Source organism: Petromyzon marinus, chromosome 25, assembly GCF_048934315.1.
Source record: "Petromyzon marinus isolate PM22_M1 ecotype Great Lakes invasive population chromosome 25, UKy_Petmar_22M1.pri1.0, whole genome shotgun sequence".
In the NCBI taxonomy this organism is placed as follows: Eukaryota; Metazoa; Chordata; class Hyperoartia; order Petromyzontiformes; family Petromyzontidae; genus Petromyzon; species Petromyzon marinus.
Genome location: NC_133691.1, coordinates 6,542,012 through 6,564,163, shown reverse-complemented (window position 1 = coordinate 6,564,163; position 22,152 = coordinate 6,542,012). Strand labels below are relative to the sequence as shown.

Sequence of the window (22,152 nt, the reverse complement as noted above, 5' to 3'; positions counted from 1 at the left end):
AACGCCAGATATTTTTGTTTTTGCTTTGCTGCATGGCCCACAATGATGTGGCACAATCCCGTGAACCACCGATGGCAACTTGACGTCCGTGGTGGTGGGTGGCCACTCATCCCATCCAAGCACTATTCGGGCTCAAATTCTGCTTAGCTTTCGAGATCTCATGAGATCGAGCGCATTCCTGGTGATTTGCTCATTGACTTTCTGTGTCTGTGTGTGTAGATATTGTGGGGAACGGTGGTGTAGCGGTTAGAACGCTGCGCTACGAACCTCGCGAGCCCGAGTTTGATTCCCGCTCACGACCAACAACAGTGACGGTTATCTGAACCGGTCCTGGGCTTCCTCCCCTAAGTCGACTCAGCCTCAAATGAGTACGTGGTGCGGTGTGTAAACATCGCCACTGGGGAGACAAAGGCGGCCGGACGTGGTGCTGGCCACCCACCCCCTCGTGTGCCGTGCCGGCTTTCATAGGTGCTCGCTAACAGCACTTGCCCCAAAAGTACGTTGAGGCTATACGGGGGGGCTTTGTCTTTGTACTTATAAACACACGGAAGTGGTCTTCCCACAGCCAAGAGCAGCATCGACCCCGTTTAAGGCAATGATTAATAGGGGCACATCTCAAATCGCATTGCTTGTCATGCTACTGAACGCCCGGCTATTGTTTTTGATGTGAAGTCAATACCCGCTTATCGGCCTTGATACCAAATGGCACTCCTAATTAAATGCCGCTCATTGGCGGGCAGCTGGGGCTCAAGTTGAGGCCATCATCCCCATTATATCCTGCAGAGGCTTTGCGTGGCGTTTCTCTGCAACGCAATGAAGGAAGTGCAGGGACAAATCTACAGCCGAGCCGATGCTGTGGACGAGGGCTGTTAAACACGTGCGTGTGTGTTGTGTGCACCATGAGTTTATTCCGCGCTGGACTTGCTTGGAATTTGAGGGAGCCACGGTTCATGTTATGAATGTATTCTCCAATACACCGCTGTGGTAAAGCAGTAACAAAAACATTGGCACGTCTGTGCACGTGACGGCTTCATGAATTGGCTGTCTCGGGGTGGAGGGGGGTGATTTACGACACGCGTTTTACTTAGGCCATCTGACCCAAACATCAATTATGAATGCACTTATTTTATCCACGAAATTACCGCGCGGAGTATAAATGCACATAGCCAAGATTGTCGTAGTAAATTTCATTTTTTATTTAAAATCCAATGTAAAAACCCTTGTTTGTTGTTTACAACCGTGAAACTATTAGAATTAAAAAAAACCCGACTCATGCAAACACAGTGGCCGTAATATTTAAAATGACATCAGCAGTATGCACTTTCTTTCTTTTTTCCTGCAAGCATTTCAGTTTAAAATATATTCATCTGCTCAAACGATTTTTTAAAGAAAAACTTAAGCCGCCAAACACGTTCGCCTCGCCGTTCGGTTAAAGCAATTTATGCACGCAGCCCAATCGCTACCATTTATTACCTGATTATTTAGTGCCATCAGGACATTCCTATTGGAAAAACCCAAGGTTGGTTAACCACACGGGCAAATCACGCGAACGCACATCCGAGCTTCAGTGACAATGCACAGTTTAAAAAAAAGACATTGTTTTAATGCGTGTGCATGTGTGCGCGGACACTCACACACACACAAGCCCATTACGATCATTTGACCAACCGATGATGCCCTGTACTCGATCTCTGCAATGTTTATCTTCTTTCGCTGCTGCTGCTGCTATACTCAAGCAACAACACGGATCTCGCGTGTAAAATAGCCAGGAAACTTGCTAAACTCGGACAATCCGCGTAACAAATCAAATACACCCAGACACGGACCCGATACATGTACTAGAGGAAGTGTGTAAGAAAAACGCGGTTTTTTTTCGCGGAAAAATATGAGATATGGGTGCATGAGGTTACGTAAAGTCTAAATTCTATTGCAATCCACTCATTTGCAATCCCACAGAGAATGAAACTGCACTTTAGCCACCCGGTTGTCCAATGCTGAAGCTCATCTGCAATCACTTATGAAGAAGACACGCAGAGGTTACAACACATTTCATTGACACTGCCCCATTCCAGGTGTTCTGCGGATTTTAAGACGCTCTGGAAAGTCAGACATGCCCCCCTAAAAAAAGTCAGACACGACCCCCTAAAAAGGTGTACCCCAAGCCAATAAAGTTATACAGATTCGGTCACACACCAACATACCTGCCAGATTATATAATACCGGTGCCACAAGGACGATCAATGTGTCTTATCGTAAATAGGTGATTGGCAATACAGGAATGTAACGAATATATTTAAGGCACTTATTTATAATCCGACCGCGACGTTTCAAAAGCCTTATTGCTCAACCTAAACTTATCCAATGTTCAGTAGTCATTAACTACGAGTAGTCTAACAGTAATCGGAGTAATTATATTATGCGTGAGCGGCTCTCCGCTCAATGTTTTCTCAGTGGTAAATTAACGCCACCTGCTGGCATCTTTTTAAAGTTTTCGGTGTTGAATTGTGTGTAAGCAACAATGAGCAGTCATTCGTAGTTATTTCCTTAGAAAATAGATCACACGCTGTGTTGTACATCGGCAGCCCTTCGTCAATCCACTGCTGGATGAAGGCCTCCCCCAAGCCATCACTATCATCATCAGCCATGGTCAATCCACTGCTGGATGTAGGCCTCTGCATGCCATCCGGTACCGGCTGCAAATAATTCTTACCAAACTTATCCACCCTGGTGCACCTTAGATACAGTTCGATACAGTATATTTGATAATTGTGCAACCTAAAACAATTTTCGTAAAAAGTTTCAGCATTTCATAATCTGATTGTGACATTTTCAGTCTACGTAAATATATAAGGACTCCTCTACTTACGAACATTCGACTTACGAACTTTCAGAGATACGAACAAACCTGGTCCGTGTGTCCAGTTGCCTGTTTGGACCGAGAGTCGTAAGTTCAACCGCCGCGCAATAGATGGCGGTGGTGGCATCTACATCTGCAGAACGTGAAGAACCAGTGGCATCTACATCTACAGGAGGTTATACAGCTTTCTTGGTTCTTTCGGTAAAGTCACGTAGAAGGGAAATAAAATAATAAAAATAAAACATAATAAAATAAATATGCTTTATTTTTATTATTTCCAAGAAGATGAATCCCTGCAGTCACGAAAGCTTTAAATCGAGATTAACCAACTTTGAAAGCCATTCCCCGTGTTTAGTGTACACGCCGTACAACACGTTTGGAATCGACAGGAGTAAGGTTGGACTTACGAACAAACCTCTGGAAGCCGAACTCGTTCGTAAGAAGAGCAGCCCCTGTATGCTCACAAATCTATGTAAATTCGTGATTATTGCTTATTGCTGTATTAACATATATAGCCGGCTCGTGGATTAAACGTTAATATTAAAGTGTTTAGTTAATTATGAGGTCACCTAAGGGGGAGACCGAGTGTAGTCCATTCGCTCTTTGTGAATACGGGCGTTCCTACATGCGTCATGCGACGCTGCACATCAATCAAATAATGCACGGTTTGTATCGTCAGCGATTGTATACATTACAGTAAAAACGCATTAGCTTTGATTGCATTTGTTAAGACAAGCAAAGCCGTATTTAAATAACGTTACATAAATTTCAGCAATGCTTGTTGATATTCCACCGCGTTTAACGTTTTATAACGTAAGTAAAGTTTGTCATTTATAATCAATAACTTTAAAACATTTATGAATTTTAACACTACAATATGAACCAGTTTAAGAGACAGTTCTAAGTCACCCTGAGGCAAGACTTGACGGGTCAGATTCACATCTTGGCAATGGCGGAGCCAGGATTTTCAGGTAGGGGGGAAAACCCCTGCAGCAATGAAAAATTATAGAGGAGTTGTTAGTAAGTAAGGAGTTGTTAGTAAGGAGTTGTTAGTAAATAAGGACTTGTCCCTTGCTTTTTATTCGACGCCTGTGCAGCGATGGCGCAGCCATCGATCGAGGGTCGAATTCGAACCGCGTTGTGTGATCGGCATCGCGCTCGCTGAAGGTGTTGATGCCTTCAGGGAAGTCGTGGACTGTATACGCAACTGCGCACCATTCTGTGAGTCACTTATAACTGCTTTGCCGTTACTTAATGCCAATTATGGGCTCAGACTATTGTCCTATCATCTCATAGAGTCCCTGGCACATACAGTAATAATATGCTACACAGTGGCAGTGGGGGTCGCAAAATGCCAATTTGTTACTAATAAACCCCAATGACCCGATCGAAATTAGGGATTTAGATCAGATCATTGGGGGGGGGGCACGTGCCACCGCCCCCCCCCCTGCCACTGGCTCCGCCAGTGCATCTTGGCAGAATGGTTAGAAGCCTTGGCAATGTGCCGCGTGGTCGGTGACGGAGACAACCGTGGCGTTTCCAACAAAAATAATTGGACGACAATGAAGCACTCACCACAGCCCCTGAATCTGGCCCGATGTCTTCGACAGTTATACTTAATCAAGTTGTGTTTTTATACAAAACACATTCGGTCATAGTAAAACGCTTTGGATAAACTCAATGTATTTTTTTCGTCGGTCCATCTCAAATACAAAATTCCAGTTATAGGCCGCATGATAATCTTTTTTTTGGTCAGCCATTGTTACGAGAAGGCACTGCAAAGCAATCCAACTCCTTGCTTTGCCTTTTTTTTTTGCTGAACTCCACATGCAAAATGTCTACGGCGTTAAAACCAGCACATATGTTCAATCGTGAACAGTCATGGCCAGAAGCATTCATAAAACTTCACCCTTAGGAACCCTCCTCAGTCCAATCCTCCTTTTAACAACAATAAAAAAATCATCAAACCCCAACTAGACGGGGGATGTTTTGTCTTTGGTGGTGGCAGTAGCGGCGGCGGTGATGGTGCCCCCCCACCCCCCCGCCCCAGTTCCTCCCGACCGCGCCTCACATCTCCCGCCCCAGCATGGCGATCCCCCGCACGTCGGCGTTTTCGGGCTGCGAGTCGTGGTCCCGGTCCGAGTGGAACTCGGCCCACACGGGGCAGTGGTCGGACGCGACGCCGCCCCAGGTCCACCCGTCCGGGATGAGGTGGTGAGAGAGGCCCTGACGGACCACGCACCAGCCACCTGCGGGCAAACGGCGGGGCGGACGCGAGGCGCGCCAGTGATTCACAGGACCGGCGGTTGAGCGGCGACCAAATTGGAGGGAGGGATGTCAACGGTGAAGACGGAGGGATGGTATCGGCTCCATGTGCATGTGCTTTGTGGATTGTTACATCGCAGATCCCTGAGAGATGTTCGTGGATTAGGGAGGTCTTGATGATGAATGAGTTACCACTCCCGACCCTACCACTGCCAGTCGACGAACTGTTACAATTCTGGGTTGTGATTCGATTCAACAATTGATTCGTTTTGTTTTATTCGACTATACCGTTTGTATTGTTTCTCACCTGAAACCTCCCATCCACCCGGCCACCCAGCCTCCCACCTAACCACCCACCCAACCACCAACCCACTCAGCTGTTCACCCAGCCTCTCAGCCAATCATGCACCCAGCCACCAACACACTCATTCACTTAGCCACCCACCCACCCAACCACCAACCCACTCAGCTGCCCACCGAGCCACCCGGACGATCATGCAACCAGCCACCAACACACTCATCCACTTAGCCACCCACCCAGCTACCCAAACCCACCCAGCCACCCACCCAGCCACCAACCCACTCAGCCAATTAGCCACCTACCCAGCCACCCAAACCCACCCAGCCACCCAGCCACCAACCCAGCCAACAAAACCCACCCGGCCACCCAGCCACCCACCCACAAACCCAGCCAACCAAACCCACCCGTCCACCCAACCACCCAGCCACCCACTAACCAGTGTACAGGCCCTGCGCGGCCGGACTGAGCCACACGTTGTCGTAGGACTTGGAGCCGCTGAGGTTCTTGATGCTGATGTTGGTGAAGACGTCGGCGGGGACGCAGCTCTTGAAGCCCTGCGAGCGCAGAGCGTCAAAGTCGCTCGCGTCTGGCGTCAGGTTGAAGTCCCCCAGCAGCAGCGTGTCCTTCTCGCCTGCTCACAACATAATAATACTTTCATTTTATATTCCGTCATTAATGCTAATAGCATCCCACAACGCCGTACATAAATTATACATGAGAGACCAAATCCCATATACAGCCACTACCAAGCAAATGAAAACCCTCCTTTCAAGCTAAATACATGAATGAACAAATTAAGAAATTGCACCAAAACAAAAACCACAAACAACAAAAAAGTGACCACAATAGAGAAATTAGTCCCATTCGGTCTCAACATCTCAGACCACAGTCCCAACTTCCCAACCGAGCCAGGAAACCTTCCCAACGGCATGGGGCGCGCGGCTCGCGAGTGACACCGCTGCCAAATTAGCAGTGGCTGTGCCACTTGCCACCCGCTGAATGGCACGTGGCCTCCATGCCCCTTCAGAGGACCTTGGGCTACGTCGCGCAGCAACAGAGGCAGTGCAGCAATATTACCTCTGAATTCACCAACCCGCATTGGCCGGTGTGACGAAGTATGGTAAACTAACGCCCTTCTCCCCCTTCCCATGACCTGAACGGCGTGGGGAAGCCCCCATCTCGCAGCGGATTGACAAATGGGCTATACGCATCCGTATACGTACGCACATTTGTTGGGACTTCTTTCGCACCGCACGTGGATCGAAAAACTCATTACAACTAATTACAACTGCTTTTGTGTTTCAGTTTGTTGTCCTTCCCCCCGCACGTCCAATGAGCACGGTTGGCTACGCACGGTGCGAAAGAAGCTCAACGTACACACATACGCACGTAGTCGACCATAATTATCGCTGCTGCTGCTGCGCTATCGTCATCGGAGACGCGTGCAGCTCTCTCGAACTTTTTGTTGTTATGGCAGCTCCTGAGCACGGCCGCCAATGGCTTTTAGCGCCGAGCGGCGATGCGAATAAAATCACCGGCAATGAGCGTGGCCGATGGGAACCGGCGCATTTCTCAAGTTGTGCGAGGTCATAGGAACTTGGGCTATCTGTGAGTAGCAGAGGGTGGTTTGGTAAAACCCGTTGTTGCACTGAACTTGTATGCTCCCACACCCATGCTACATGTGTTCGCCAACCCGTACGGCGGCAATAGGTGCTCGTGAACAGCGCTTGCCCCAGGAGCCTGTTCAATGGATCTTTGTGTCCTGGTGCGGTGTGTAAACATTACCACTGGGGAGACAAAGGCGGCCGGGCGTGTTGTTGGCCACCCACCTCGTCATGTGCCGTGGCGGCCTTCGTAGGTGCTCGCTAACAGCGCTTGCCCCAACAGTCTGTTCAGGCTATGGGGGGGGGGTGATCTTTGTCTTTTTTGGTGGTTTGCGAGCTGCACCATGAGCACAGTGAACCAAGTTCGAGATGCCGAATATCCGAACCAGTCCTGGGTCTCTCCAAGGTTGACCTGGTGCGGTGGGTGTCTAAACGTCAGTACTGGGAGAGAGACAAAGGCGGCCGGGCGTGGCGCTGGCCATCCCGTCCCCTCGTGTGCCACAGTGCCGGCCTTCGTAGTTGCTACTCGCTAACAGCCCTTGCCGCAGCGGTCCGTTAAGGCTGTCGGGGGGTGTCTGTCTTCGTGTGTGTGGGCCCACCACTCAGGTGCTCCTCCAGCAGGTCCAGCAGCTGGGGCAGCTTCATGATCTCGAGCTGCAGCTTCTCGAGCTCCGCGTTGCCGAGCCCCGTCGCCTTGAGGTGCACGTTCACCAGCGTGAAGTCGAACCGCCCCGCCTGACCGCGTGCACGCACGCCGGCAATAAACATCAACGACAAACATCGACAAACATCGACAAACATCGACAAACAACGAAAAAAAATCAACAAAAATCAACGAACATCAATAAAGAATAAACATCAACGAATCTCAACAAACATCAAAAAACAACAACGAACATCAACAAACATCAACAAACTCCAATAAACATCAACAAACAACAATGGACATAAACAAACACCAATCGACAAACGTCAACAAACAACAAAAATAGCCAAAAACTCCAATAAACATCAACAAACATCAACAAACACCAACAAACATCAACAAACATCAGAATTAATACTTCCTTTGGTATTCACACCGATCTTCTACCGCAAAGACTATCGATCTATCGGGAAGGCGCTTTGTTTCACGGACGCGCATGGTCTGCCGATGTTGCCAAGCGTTGTTGTTGTTGTTGTCGTTGTTGTTGTTGTTGTATTTTCCCGCGCGCTTCGGCGACTAGTTAAATAAGCGAGTGATTTTTTTTGCTTCATGAAATTTGACACCGGCATAGTCGGCCCACTCTTGTTTCGCAAAGAGTCACGGGAATTTTCAAGTTCCGCTGCGAATACAACGGCAGCAGTAACCAGGGCGGCCGCCGTGCTCGATACGCGAACCCATGCAGCAAGCGGCTTGGCTGTGTCACCGCCTTTGCAACAAACCACCGCCACAACAATCGTGGCGGCTACTTGTCTCCAAGTGGCCGTGAGATCACAACGATGCCTGTGCCAGGCTAAGTGGACCATGGGACGTGTTGGAACTGTGATGCGCTGGTTTAGCAAGCTGTGTTGCGAATCAGCTCACTTGGGCTTGATTTAGTTCAGGAACCTGGCCCTGCTTGGCCCCAAGTCAGATTCAGATGTCTTCTGTGAGGTCAGCATAGCACGGACATTAGTTCCGGCTCGGCATGGCAAACAGCCAATTAAAAAACAACCTGCACAGACAGGGCCTCACGCCGACGCGGCTCTGATTTGCAGTGGAAAAAGGGTTGTTTGTTTTTGTCTGTGGCTGTACGCACCTTAAAGTAGCCAAGGTACGGGTAACGAGCAAAGTGCTTGCTCCCCTTCTTCTTCCCGACGAGGCCCTCGCTGAGCAGCTCCAGGCCTGACGAGGCATCCCATAAGAAGCCCGCGTACTCCATGCTCTGTGGCCACACGTAAGCACACGCACACACAACAAAGACGACGATCCCCCATTTAGCCTTAATGGACTGTTGGGGCAAGTGGTGTTAGTGAGTAGCACCTATGAAGGCCGGCACGGCACACGAGGGGGTGGGTGGCCAGCACCACCCCCGGCCGCCTTCGTCTCCCCAGTGGCGATGTTTACTACACACCGCACCAAGAATGGCTGAGTCAACCCTGGGGAGGCCAAGGGCCAGTTCGGATATTTGTCACTGATGTTGGCGGAGAGTGGGGAATCCAACTCGGGTCCTCGGGTAGGTAGCGCAACGCGCTAACTGCTACGCTGCCGCTGCCCCACGAGTGGTCTTGATTAGTGGTGGCCCCACAGCAAAAACGGTTGAGAACCACTGCAGTATTCTTCCGCTCCCCGCACCCACACACACGCACCCATGCACACGCACCCGCACCCACACACACGCACCCACACACACGCACCCACACACACGCACACGCACCCACACACACGCACCCACACACACGCACCCACACACATGCACCCACGCACCCATGCACACACGCACCCACACACGCGCACACGCACCTACGCACACGCACGTGCGCCCGCGTGCCCCAGCGAGTGGGTCCTCAGACGGGGCAAAGTCTCCACGCAACGTCGCCTCTCTAGGCCAGTGCTCCCAAGGCAGCTCAGTGTGCAGTGAGAAACACAGTCTCGACCACCATCAAGGCCTTCATCACCATGCTCGGAGATTAAGTCCAGCCGGGCCTGTCGGCGTCGGCGAGCCGGAAAATATTTCCGCGCCCGGCACACCACGTCCAGTATACTTCTGGCTATGGTTCCGGCTACTAGTCATGTCCTGTCTGTAGGACTACTCCAGTCTACCAGGAGAAGCCGAGTGAGTAGCAGTTCGGATGTCACTTTGCCACGGGATGTCAGCCACGGCCGAGAATGGTTCACCGCTGAATCTCGGAACGCACAAGCGGTTAGCATGAATGTTATTTAGAGAGGCGAAGTGCCGCTGTTTTTAAAGACACTGTACTCACCTCACACAGCCGCACTCTAACGAAAGCTGGCGCCGAACTGTGCCACACGACCCACCCGCATGGCTGTATAACTTTATGCACGTCATCGGAACGGGAAAATATGGTTAAGCAACATTAGCAGCAACATTAGCAGCAGCAGCAGCGGCGACGGCAGGTTCCTCACCTGGTACATGGGTCCCGTGGGGTTCTCGGAGACGACGCAGCGCCAGTCTCCTTGGGGCCTTGGCCAGTCGCGGACGGAGCGCAGGCTCGGCGCGTTGAGCTCCGCGCACAGCTGCGGTGGCGGCAGAGGGGCGGCAGAGGGGCGGCACCGCGTTAGAGCGACGACGCGAAAGTGGCTCCCGTGCGTTGCGGCTTAGAGCGGCGGTGGCGAATTGGCGTCTCCCGAGCCGCCAGCGGCTGTTTAATCCACCCACACGCGGCTCTATCGAAGGGGCGTAACGTAGCATGCGCTATCACAGCAGCAGCAAAGAATTATGAACGTCTCTCTTGCTGTGCCGAAAACTGTCACTACATACACATATATACACACACTTAGCTCTTTGCCAAGTGTGTGTATATATAAGTGTGTATATATATACGTGTGTATATAAGTGTGTATATAAGTGTGTATTTATAATTGTGTGTGTATATATAAGTGTGTGTATATATAAGTGTGTGTATATATAACAACAGTCTGGACCACTGGACGGGTTCCGCAGGATTGGAAGGATGCCCTGGTAGTCCCCCTCTTTAAGAAGGGGGACCGCACAGACTGTAACAACTACAGGGGCATCTCACTCCTCAGTGTGCCGGGAAAGGTCCTGGCAAGGATTATTCAACATCGCCTCGCCAGGCACGCTGAGGAGAGGCTTGCGGAGCCCCAATGCGGTTTCAGGAAAGGGCGGTCCTGCACAGATGCCATATTTTCTGTCCGTCTGCTACAGCAGAAGTGTAGGGAATTCCAACAAGACCTACATCTCTGCTTTATTGACCTGGTCAAGGCCTATGATACCATCAGTAGGCCTGGGCTCTGGGTTGTTCTTCGAGCTTTTGGAGTCCCTGAACCTCTGCTCACGATCATTAAGGACCTTCATGATGGTGAGCGGTCCCGGGTAAAACTACGTGGCCGGGAGTTAGAGCCATTCCCTGTACACCTTGGGGTGCGACAGGGATGTCCTCTGGCTCCCACATTATTTAACATCTATTTTGACCACGTAGTTCGTGAAGCCTTCAATAGCTGTACCGGGGGAATCTCCATTTGGTACAGATATAATGGGAGGCTGATCAATGCCCGGGTGCGGTCAAGGGATGGCTCCTTATTGCTCAACCACGTTATGTATGTTGATGATTTGGTAATAGCTGCTCATTCAGAGGAGGAGTTGGAGACGCTGCTGCTGAGACTGGAGCGTGCCACTAAGAGATGGGGCCTTACCATCAGCCCCACCAAAACTAAGCACCTGCCTAGGTATTTTGTACCATCGGACACTCCACCCCCACAACTCCCAATCGGTGATGGGGCAGTTGTGGAGAGAGTGGAGAGTTTCCCATACCTGGGCAGTGTGCTTATGACCGGCTCCAGTTTAACAGCAGAGGTCTCACTCCGAATCAGTCGAGCGGCAATATCTTTTCATCGGTTGCGTAACGCTGTGTGGAAGCTACCTGGTCTGTCGCTCCGCACTAAGCTTCAGGTCTTCTCGGCCACAGTCATTCCCTCCCTTCTCTACGCATGCGAAACGTGGACCCCCTTAATGGAGCATCTTCGCCGGTTGGAAACATTTAGGCTGGCCTGCCTACGATCCATCCTGAGTTTAACCAGGCTGGATTGTGTGAGGAGCTCAAAAATCCTTGAAAGATCTGGGCAAGGTCCCATCGGTGAGCTCCTCCGGCAGGCAAGGCTGCGTTGGCTGGGTCATGTAGCCCGCATGCCCAGCCACCGCATGCCGAAATAGCTTTTGTTCGGCCGGATCGAGGGGGCTAAACGGGCGCGGCACGGGCTAGAGAAGAGATGGAGTGATGTGGTACAGGAGGACGTGGAGCTGAGTGGACTTGCCGATGACTGGTACCAGCGGTGTCAAGATCGGCCTCTGTGGAGGAGGCTCGTGAAGGACGCTATTGGGCAGTTGGAGGCAGTCGCCCTCCAACAACAACGAAGGGCGGAGAAGCGACGCTCACAACAACGAGCGGAGCACCGGGTGGCTAAAGCACAGCAGGTTGGCACAGTAGGGGGCACAGGTGGTGCACCAGCCAGTCATCTCAGTCAGTCGACCCGTGGCACCTGGGTCTGCCCCGTGACCTCCTGCCCGCGGGCGTTCGACACTTCACGTGGCCTCAAGGTGCACATGGCCTGGCACAAGCGTCGTGGTGATGTCACCACCACTTAGTGGCGAATGGCGATTGTTGTTATTGTATATATAAGTGTGTATATATAAGTGTGTATATATAAGTGTGTATATATAAGTGTGTATATAAGTGTGTGTATATAAGTGTGTGTATATATGTGTGTGTATATATACACACATGATAGTGTAGCGGTTAGCGCGCTGCGCTATAAACCTGGCGACCCGGGTTCGATTCCCGCTCACGGCCAACACCAGTGACGATTATCTGAACCGGTCCCGGGCCTCTCCAAGGTCGACTCAGCCTCAAATGAGGACCTGGTGCGGTGTGTAAACATCGCGACTAGGGAGACAAAGGCGGTCGGGCGTGGTGCTGGCCACCCACCCCCTCGTGTACCGTTCCTGCCATCATAGGTGCTCGCTAACAGCACTTGCCCCTACAGTCTGTTCAGGCTATATGGGGGATCTTTGTCTTTTTGTATATATAAGTGTGTATACATGTGTGTATATATATGTGTGTATATATAAGTGTGTGTATATATAAGTGTGTATGGCTACTTGGTCTGTTACAGGTTCGCCACCCCTGGGTTAGAGTCAGATGTTCTACGTTCAACTCTCAATTACCCAGGGTAATATGGGGGTGGGGAGGGGGTATCCCAGATAAAACAAAACACGGACTATACAAACGTACTTACATTTGACGACAGAATTGTACTTGTTATTTAAATATACGCATAATGGAAGTGTGTGGAATGCATCATCTGCACTTTTTGCTTCGTAAAGTAACCGGTTTGCATTCCCAGGTCTTAACAGTCACATCAGAATCAGAATCTTGACTTAGACTGGAGGAATCCGATGAGCTACGAGACTCTTTTCCACAGGTGTCCACACAGGCACCGAGTCACTTACCCCCCATGAGCAAGCGGTCGCTAATAATTGAACCGGCAGGCATAATCCGCCCAGGAAATAATCGAGGGTGAACCGTATATCCAGATGGACAGAAGACATCTTAACCGGCAGCGTGGGTTTCTCTCGAATTGCGAGTTTACATTTTGGTCAGGGGGTTGACTCGGTCCCTTCGTCATTCTGGGGGTCAACGACACGCACACCGCTTTGTGGGACACACTGACGGAAGTTACACATTGTTACAATGCGGAACTTCCATCAGTGGTTCATGGTTGCCAATGGAGATAAACTCCACTCCAAGCTTGTTTGGAGCATGGAGACAATTGGACTTGACCGGCGAGAATAGTGAGTTTATCGTTTTAAAACGATTGTTTTAATGATCTTGTAACACAAACTTACCCACAGATATTTTCTCAAAATAAAAGAGGGTTGTTTTCTAAAAATGAAAGAGGGTTGTCTATTTTGGAGATTATAAAAACTTTGACAAACAACGAGAGAGGTGTCTTCATAAACAAAGATCCCCCGTATAGCCTTGACAGACTGTTGGGGCAAGTGCTGTTAGAGAGTAGCAGCTATGAAGGCTAACACAGCACACGAGGGGGTGGGTGGCCAGCACCACACCCAGCCGCCTTTGTCTCCGCAGTGGCGATGTTTACTACACACCGCACTAGGTGCTCATTTGAGGCTGAGTCGACCTAGGGGAGGCCCAGGACCGGTTCAGATAATCGTCACTGGTGTTGGCCATGAGCAGGAATCGAACTCAGGTCGCCGGGTTCGTAGCACCGCTAAACCACCGCTCCCCACCATATACAGTAAAACCTTGGATTGCGAGCATAATTTGTTCCAGAAACGTGTTTACAATCCAAAGCACTCATATATCAAAGCACTCGTATATCAGTTGTGATCACGTGACGCTTCGCAGACAAAGCGTATACGTACTGCTCGTATTGCAAGACCTCGCTCGTTTATAAAAATTTATATTTATTTAAAAAATTTGCCCGTCTTGCAAAACACTCGCAGACCAAGTTACTCGCAATCCAAGGTTTTACTGTATATACAAACACACACACAGTAATCAATGACCAAATCACCAGGAATGCGCTCGATGTCATCAGATCTCGTAAGCTAAGCACAGGTGGGGCTGGATACTGCTTGGATGGGATGGGTAGCCATCAACCGCGACAATCACCATGCACGCCGAGTTGCCATAGGTGGTTTACGGGATTGTGTCACATACACAACATTAGCGTCACTCTTACCTTCTGCAAAGCGACCTTATCTGCCAACTCCTGCACGGCCAGAAGCTTGATCCTGCAGTTAGAACATCCCAGCACGACGAAGCAAACATTGACACATTACCACCGGTGGTACCACTTGAGCTACGACCGTTTATAATCTCATAAAATATGCAAGCCTACGACTAAGGCTAAAGATGTTGGGCACAGTAATTTGCATTAAATTCATTACCTAGCCGTGGGAAAACAAACTAATAATTCACAGAAAGGTGCAATTGTTTGTGTTTTCGAGCCATTCTTCCGAATATTTCATACTTTGAGATTCACAATTTGCGTGACACTTGTGCCCTCTTGCAGGCCACCAACATATCTGTGCGGAGTTGCAGTTGCTCTGTCCATACATCTTAATCTGCAGAGTTAAGATGTGGCCAGTAGGTGGCAGTACAGCAAATCCCTCGCTGGCCCTATCTGTAGGTTCAGACCACCCATCACTGCTGTGAGCCGTGGCTGGGCATCGAACCGAGTCTGTTTCACCAACAACAACAACAGAAATATAAAACGTTTAGAACTATCCGTAAAAAACAACTTGTTTCGTACATTTCTATATTCATTGTTTTACAATCTATAAACCACTCAAGCAATACGTCAGTTGGTGTGTTGTGCATAAACACCACACTTAATAATGATCCAAGTCTGGGAATGACAGCCTGTCATTCCTGTTGGGGGCGATAAAACTAGCACCGATTTATGGGAATTTAGTGGTCATCCTTCAACATATATGGCTGTCACGATGAAAACGCGGAATTTCCGCGGGCTCAGAACAGCATACAGAAATAAGCATTGCCCAAATGTGGAATGCAGACTTCAATTGTGTGATCAGCGCCAAAAGAATGTTACCAAACAGGAATCGAGCAATGGCAACGATCGTGGCATGAAACAGAGGCGGGGGATGGGGGGGAGGTGATCGGGAAAACGATTGCAGCAATGGAGTGGAAAAGACGCTCTCGAATGGAGAGGAATGACACACCGAAACATCAGCAACAGGTAGCATATGATGATCGCCAACAGAGGATTGCTGTCAGAGGGATCGTTGACCCAGTGGCCTTCAACAAAGGCGCTGGGACAGGAAGCCAAGAATGCTCATTTGAGCCAGGAAACATTTTCACTCTCACCAACAGAGGGGGCAAATCCTATGACGCCGTGACCCCGTACTCTTTCAACACGTAGTAGTAGGCTTTTGCGACCAATATTATCCACAAAAAAGGTTTTGTTGGGTCAGATCGCGTAGATACATACGCGTCGTTAAACCCGCCACCACCCGACACAGCCAATTAGTAAGGTTTGTCACCAAAACAAAGCGTGCCAATTCGTTACTAGTACAGCACACCGGTGTTTTGGAGAGTGGACCAACAACATTTACAATTCAAGTACCATGACGTTTTCGCTGGTGATTGCAACAACCGGCTTCATCAGGTGACAGCCAAAAACTGTGAAGTCCACCTGTTTCCGTCTTAAACCCTTACCCTTGTTCCAGCAGCGTGAGGCACACCACCTCCCTCACGCCATTGTTGTCCATCTTGTCGGCCGAGCAGCACTGCAGGTTCCAGCTGGCGACACGCACGGCCGGGCGACCCCGCACGACCCCAGAAAACGACTCCACCTGGGGCCTGGGAATGGGCGCCGGGAAGTCAGGGCCCAGGCACGGGCACGTCGGGTAGCAGAGGCCGTCGGGGGCGATGACGGCGGGAGGGCCGCCGCCCCCGTCGCCGGTCCCGCCGGCGCCTTCTCCCCCTCCGCCGACGGTCAAGGAGGGCCGCAGCCTGTCGACGAACGCCGCGCTGATGCCCTTCACTTTGGCCAAGTCATCGACGGTCTGGAAGGGCCCGTTGGCCGTGCGGTACGCGACGATGTTCGCCGCCGTCTTTGTGCCGATGCCCTTGATCGTGGTGAGCTGGGCCTCGCTCGCCGCGTTGAGGTCGACCGGCGAAGCGGAGCCGTCCACGGACTCGACGACGTCCGCCGAATTCACGCTCGGAGGTCGAGAGCTGACGTCGGATTGAGGGGTATTTTGGAACGGAGGATTCGAAGGCTCCACGCAGGACAAGGTGTCGCCCATGGTTTCGGGCGGCGATTCTTGTCAGGCCTCCGAGCAGCAGCACGCGTGGAAAGTTTGGTCTGAAAAATAACGATCGTCCGGACGAAGTTTGGCACCGTTCACTAATTTATACTCGAGTTAAATTATGACTTATTCGTGATTAGTTTGTGTCTTGCCATTTCACAACAATGCAATGAAAGCAGCACTGATGTTTTGTTTGCTTATATATGAAAACAAAAGATGTTTCGCTATTTCTGTTTTTGCTATACGCAACAAGTTTCAGTGGTCAGTCCATACACCCTGAGCGCAGTGGCTGTCAGAGTGGAATATTAATCATGGGATTGTGCACTAGTGCTCTAGACAGCCTAGGGCAAGGGTTACCTAATTTTCCCAGGATCGGTCTCTTGTAGCTCCCATCTTGGGAAATCTCCAAGGCTCCAACAAACATACAGGTTCTGCCCCAGTGCCAATCTTGTGAGATAGCCTTTCTCCTGTATATTGTGGCTGCTTTTGTACCTCAAGGGCAACAGCCCTACCGGAGACTTCTGGAGACTTCTTCACCTGTGTGCGAGTCAAGCCAGACCCTGTACAGACTGAGTTAACCTCCGGCTTCCCCCCCCCCCACCCCCTCCTCGAAACTGGGAATGTCGCTATCGAGCAAAACTTTGCGAGCGCACCACCGACGGCCGCTTGGTTGCCGCGCGCTGCGAGCGTGACATTGGGAAAAAAAGGGGGGTTATCGTGCGCCGCGCGGCGTTGCGTAACGTGCCGAGTTGTTTTGTCGGCGACACGACGGCGAGCGGAGCGGCACACGTAACGCGCCCGGGCCTTGGATTACAGGTCGCTCCGCACGCGGTATCGTGTATCGCGCCCGGGGGGATTTTTGCGGGGATCGGACTTCGCGAGCGCCATGTCAGACGGAGGGTCGTGCCGAGCGCCGGGAGCCGCGCTGCCGGCGATCGCGCTCCACGTCGCGTCGAGATTCGCGTGGCGTCTCACGTGGCGTCTCGCGTGGCGGTCGGTGCATGGGGCGCCATGTCCTGTATCGCCACGGGGTGTTGTGCGCGGTGTGTTGTGCGTCGTCGCGTCCCCGGGGACACCGAGAACAGCCGCCGTGGTTTATCAGAGAATCTGGCCCCGAGTCGATCATCTGGTTGTCACGAGTGTGCCCTGGGGAGGGCGGCGACGGCGATTGTGCTGGGACCGAAGGGGGTGGGGAGTGGATGAGTAGCCTGACAATTTTGCCCACTCGGGAGTAATTGCCGTCAAAATTCCTTTACGAAAGAGCAACTGACATGAGAGAACGTACACGGAGTAAGAATCAAGGCGACTAAGCCAGGTCAAGGACATGTGACCGGGGTGAATGGCGACCGGCTGCCGACAGTTGGTAAAGGAGGGAAACACTGGGAGGTGGTAGGGGATGAGAAGGAAGCCACGAATCTGACTGCATGTCAATCATCAAACTTCAAACGCTGCACGGTTTCGAAGCTGCCTCGGTTGTATGACGCAGCGACAAAACAGAGGAAAGTGTAAGATGCACAATGCAAGGGAGATATCGGTGAAGGAAATGGGTCCCATCGCAGGGCGCATGATGCAACCCGGGACGGGGGCCCCCTTTCCCCACTGAACCCCGAGTCTACACGAGGTGGATCCCCGTACCGCACGCTCACCGACAGCTCCCTGGAGTTCATATTCTTGGTTCTTTCGGTAAAGTCACGTAGAAGGGATTGCAATCGAAACGTCATCATGACGATGATGATTTCTTGTGTTGCAATCGAAACGTCGTGAGAATGTTATTGTTTTATTTGTATTATTTGTATTATTTCCCTACTACGTGACTTTACCGAAAGAACCAAGAATATGAATCCCTGCAGTCACGAAAGCTTTACATCGAAAAAGCTTCTTGGAGGTGAAGTTTCCTCCTCCAAAGAATCATGCATTTGGGATAGTCCCCTCGGCGAAATCGTCGTGTGTGCGACTAAACCCGTTGGGTAGTGGGCTGTGGCTGCAGACAAATAATGCCCTTTCCCACACGTGAATTCCCGTCAAAACGAATTACAAATTGAAGATGAGTTCTTGAAAATTGGACGTGGCCTATATTTTAAATGTAAAATGTGAACTTCGAAATCGTTTTTTTGCTCCCGTGAACACCAAATCGGGAATCTAGAGTTCCTCAAAGTCGATCTTCAAAGTCACGTGGATACAAGGATTCCACCACAGGGCAATCTGGGTTCAAACATCGTCATTTTCCTTTCCTCCATGTGAACACACGTTATTTTGAAAGTGACATTTTCAAAACCGAGCATCTCCTTTGAATCATATAGAGATGTTTGTACTTGCTCTCTTGTATCATCAGCATCCATGGCCAATCCACTGCTGGATGAAGGCCTCCCCAAGCCACAGCCCGTGATGTAATAATCCACCTTGCACCTACACACTAGCTGATTTCATCACTCAATCTCCTCGGAAGACATTCTCTCCACGTTCCATTCCTCGACTACCGATACATTATTAATAATTTATTATTCTTGACCACCAGCCATCATTCCCTGCTAGAATAGCCCTGCCCAAGAAGTCCCTGTCCTTTTCTTGACGGTCAATGTGATCTCACCAACCTGCATAAGTTATCTAGTCCACATGTTCCTCCATGAACCATTCCGTCAAGTCCAGTAACCCATTTGCTCTGTCAACGACAACGCTTTGGTAATGTTCTGACCTGCCCCTGCTTGGGCATCTGTGAAACAGAGCTTCATAACTCTTCGGATTCCTCCAGTATAAATAAACATTCAGATTCTGAACCACAGATCATAGCAGTGCATCGTACACACTTGAATGTATCCTAGCTCACAGTTGCAAGACAGACCTATTGCCTCATTGGGCACTCAGCTGCCTCTACGTTTAAGGAAAAACAAAACCACCATAGGGAATTGTACCATTGGCCAGGCTGTAGCATCCGTCAGACTGAGTGGCACCGTGCGATGAGGGCTTCACAAACGTCTGGCCGCTAGCCAGGATCAAACCAACCACCGGATGCACCTGGCTTGTGGGTAGAACGGTATACGCTTAGCAGGGAGGGAGATTAAGTCAGGATAAGCCTTGTGAAATGCAAAACGCAGACGTTATCAGACACTGTCGTTACGCAATATAAAATAATCCCACCCTGGTGAAATATGTGCAGAGACCTTATGCTCAAACATCTAATCCACCGCCCCTTCGTGAATCCATGGCTAAATGAAGGCTTCATTATGCCTCGTCAGTCATGGGGGGTGAGGAAAGGGTTATTTGACCATACTTCACCACACTGCTAAGTGCAAGTTGGTGAAGGGTAGGTGTCAGAACCTCTTCAAATATCACTCGCCACTGGTGTTGGCCGTGGCCGGGACTCTAACTCAGGTTGCCGTTTTCAGAGGCATAGTACGATACCACTGCATGACCACCATCCCCCCTATAAATGTTGTATATCGTGCATTGTACATGTACGCCATACATACGCGCCTAACTGGGTGCGCCACTGTTGGCAGAGAACTCATCACAATCATGTGGAAAGTTCAATCAGAATCTTTAAACAAAATCTGTATCAGAATCTTTATTTATCCTGGAGAAATCCGATGAGCCATGAAGCTCTTTTTCACAGACGTCCAGGTGGGAGTCGACTTGGCACATTGTCAACCTCTGGAGAAATTGGCCTCCACCATGGGAATGTGTAATTTCCACTGCTGGCTGTAGGATCACCATTTGACATGTGTACGGTCCGAACGCTCTTCTGAGCAGCTGCTTTGTCATGTGCAAATACTCGCCATATTTTATATTTAGTTTGTTGTCGTTCCCCTGCACCTCCGATTACCACGGTTGGCTACGTACGGTGCGAAAGAAGTTCAACATACGGTGTTTGGTACAAATCGATACACGTATAGAATCAGTAACCAGTAACGAAGCTTGGCATGCTTTCCCATACAGTGAGGGAAAGAAGTATTTGATCCCCTGCTGATTTTATACGTTTGCCCACTGACAAAGAAATGATCAGTCTATAATTTTAACGCATGTCAAAAATGTTATAAATTGATTTGCATTTTAATGAGGGAAATAAGTATTTGACCGCCTCTCAATCAGAAAGATTTCTGGCTCCCAGATGTCTTTTATACAGGTAACGAGCTGAGATTAGGAGCACACTCTTAAAGGGAGTGCTCCTAATCTCAGCATGTTACCTGTAGAAAAGACACCTGTCCACAGAAGCAATCAATCAGATTCCAAACTCTCCACCATGGCCAAGACCAAAGAGCTCTCCAAGGATGTCAGGGACAAGATTGTAGACCTACACAAGGCTGGAATGGGCTACAAGACCATTGCCAAGCAGCTTGATGAGAAGGTGACAACAGTTGGTGCGATTATTCGCAAATGGAAGAAACACAAAAGAACTGTCAATCTCCCTCGGCCTGGGGCTCCATGCAAGATCTCACCTCGTGGAGTTGCAATGATCATGAGAACGGTGAGGAATCAGCCCAGAACTACACGGGAGGATCTTGTCAATGATCTCAAGGCAGCTGGGACCATAGTCACCAAGAAAACATTTGGTAACACACTACGCCGTGAAGGACTGAAATCCTGCAGCGCCCGCAAGGTCCCCCTGCTCAAGAAAGCACATATACATGCCCGTCTGAAGTTTGCCAATGAACATCTGAATGATGCAGAGGACAACTGGGTGAAAGTGTTGTGGTCAGATGAGACCAAAATGGAGCTCTTTGGCATCAACTCAACTCGCCGTGTTTGGAGGAAGAGGAATGCTGCCTATGACTAAAAGAACATCATCCCCACCGTCAAACATGGAAGTGGAAACATTATGCTTTGGGGGTGTTTTTCTGCTAAGGGGACAGGAAAACTTCACCCCATCAAAGGAACGATGGACGAGGCCATGTACCGTCAAATCTTTGGTGAGAACCTCCTTCCCTCAGCCAGGGCATTGAAAATGGATCGTGGATGGGTATTCCAGCATGACAATGACCCAAAACACACAGCCAAGGCAACAAAGGAGTGGTTCAAGAAGAAGCACATTAAGGTCCTGGAGTGACCTAGCCAGTCTCCAGACCTTAATCCCGTAGAAAATCTGTGGAGGGAGTTGAAGGTTCGAGTTACCAAACGTCAGCCTTGGAGAAGATCTGCAAAGAGGAGTGGGACAAAATCCCTCCTGAGATGTGTGCAAACCTGGTGGCCAACTACAAGAAACGTCTGACCTCTGTGATTGCCACCAAGCACTAAGTCATGTTTTGCAGAGGGGTCAAGTACTTTTTTCCCTCATTAAAATGCAAATCAATTTATAACATTTTTGACATGCGTTTTTCTGGATTTTTTTGTTGTTATTCTGTTTCTCACTGTTCAAATAAACCTACCATTAAAATTATAGACTGATTATTTCTTTGTCAGTGGGCAAGCGTACAAAATCAGCAGGGGATCAAATACTTTTTTCCCTCACTGTAGCTTTATCGTTACACACCAAGGGAGGTGGAATTATTTGGGTCACTCATGATAATGTTTAGGATGATGCATAAACAATGTAAAGTCTGTCCTATGACTGGAAACCAAAGAACCTTAAATTCTGGAAATGTGGGGGTCCAAATTGTAGTGTTGGGA

General features: G+C 49.8%; 1 protein-coding gene across 4 annotated transcripts in view; it reads right to left on the bottom strand.

Annotated features, from left to right (window-relative positions):
- Nucleotides 1-1,172: 1,172 nt before the first annotated feature.
- Nucleotides 1,173-22,152, bottom strand: part of LOC116945901 (endonuclease/exonuclease/phosphatase family domain-containing protein 1-like) — a 30,520-nt gene continuing 9,540 nt past the window's right edge. For 3 of the 4 annotated variants that reach the window (XM_032960564.2, XM_032960566.2, XM_032960565.2), the window contains exons 2-8: nt 15,956-16,607; nt 14,457-14,508; nt 10,137-10,247; nt 8,809-8,934; nt 7,627-7,762; nt 5,860-6,054; nt 1,173-5,106 (exon numbers count right to left, since the gene is read on the bottom strand). In XM_032960564.2, the coding sequence (XP_032816455.1) occupies nt 4,925-5,106; nt 5,860-6,054; nt 7,627-7,762; nt 8,809-8,934; nt 10,137-10,247; nt 14,457-14,508; nt 15,956-16,548 (1,395 nt within the window). In that variant the 5' untranslated portion in view covers nt 16,549-16,607 and the 3' untranslated portion in view covers nt 1,173-4,924. Of the gene's footprint in view, nt 5,107-5,859; nt 6,055-7,626; nt 7,763-8,808; nt 8,935-10,136; nt 10,248-14,456; nt 14,509-15,955; nt 16,608-16,908; nt 17,133-22,152 lie in introns of those variants that run through there. The other variant, XM_032960567.2, reaches the window with a different exon arrangement.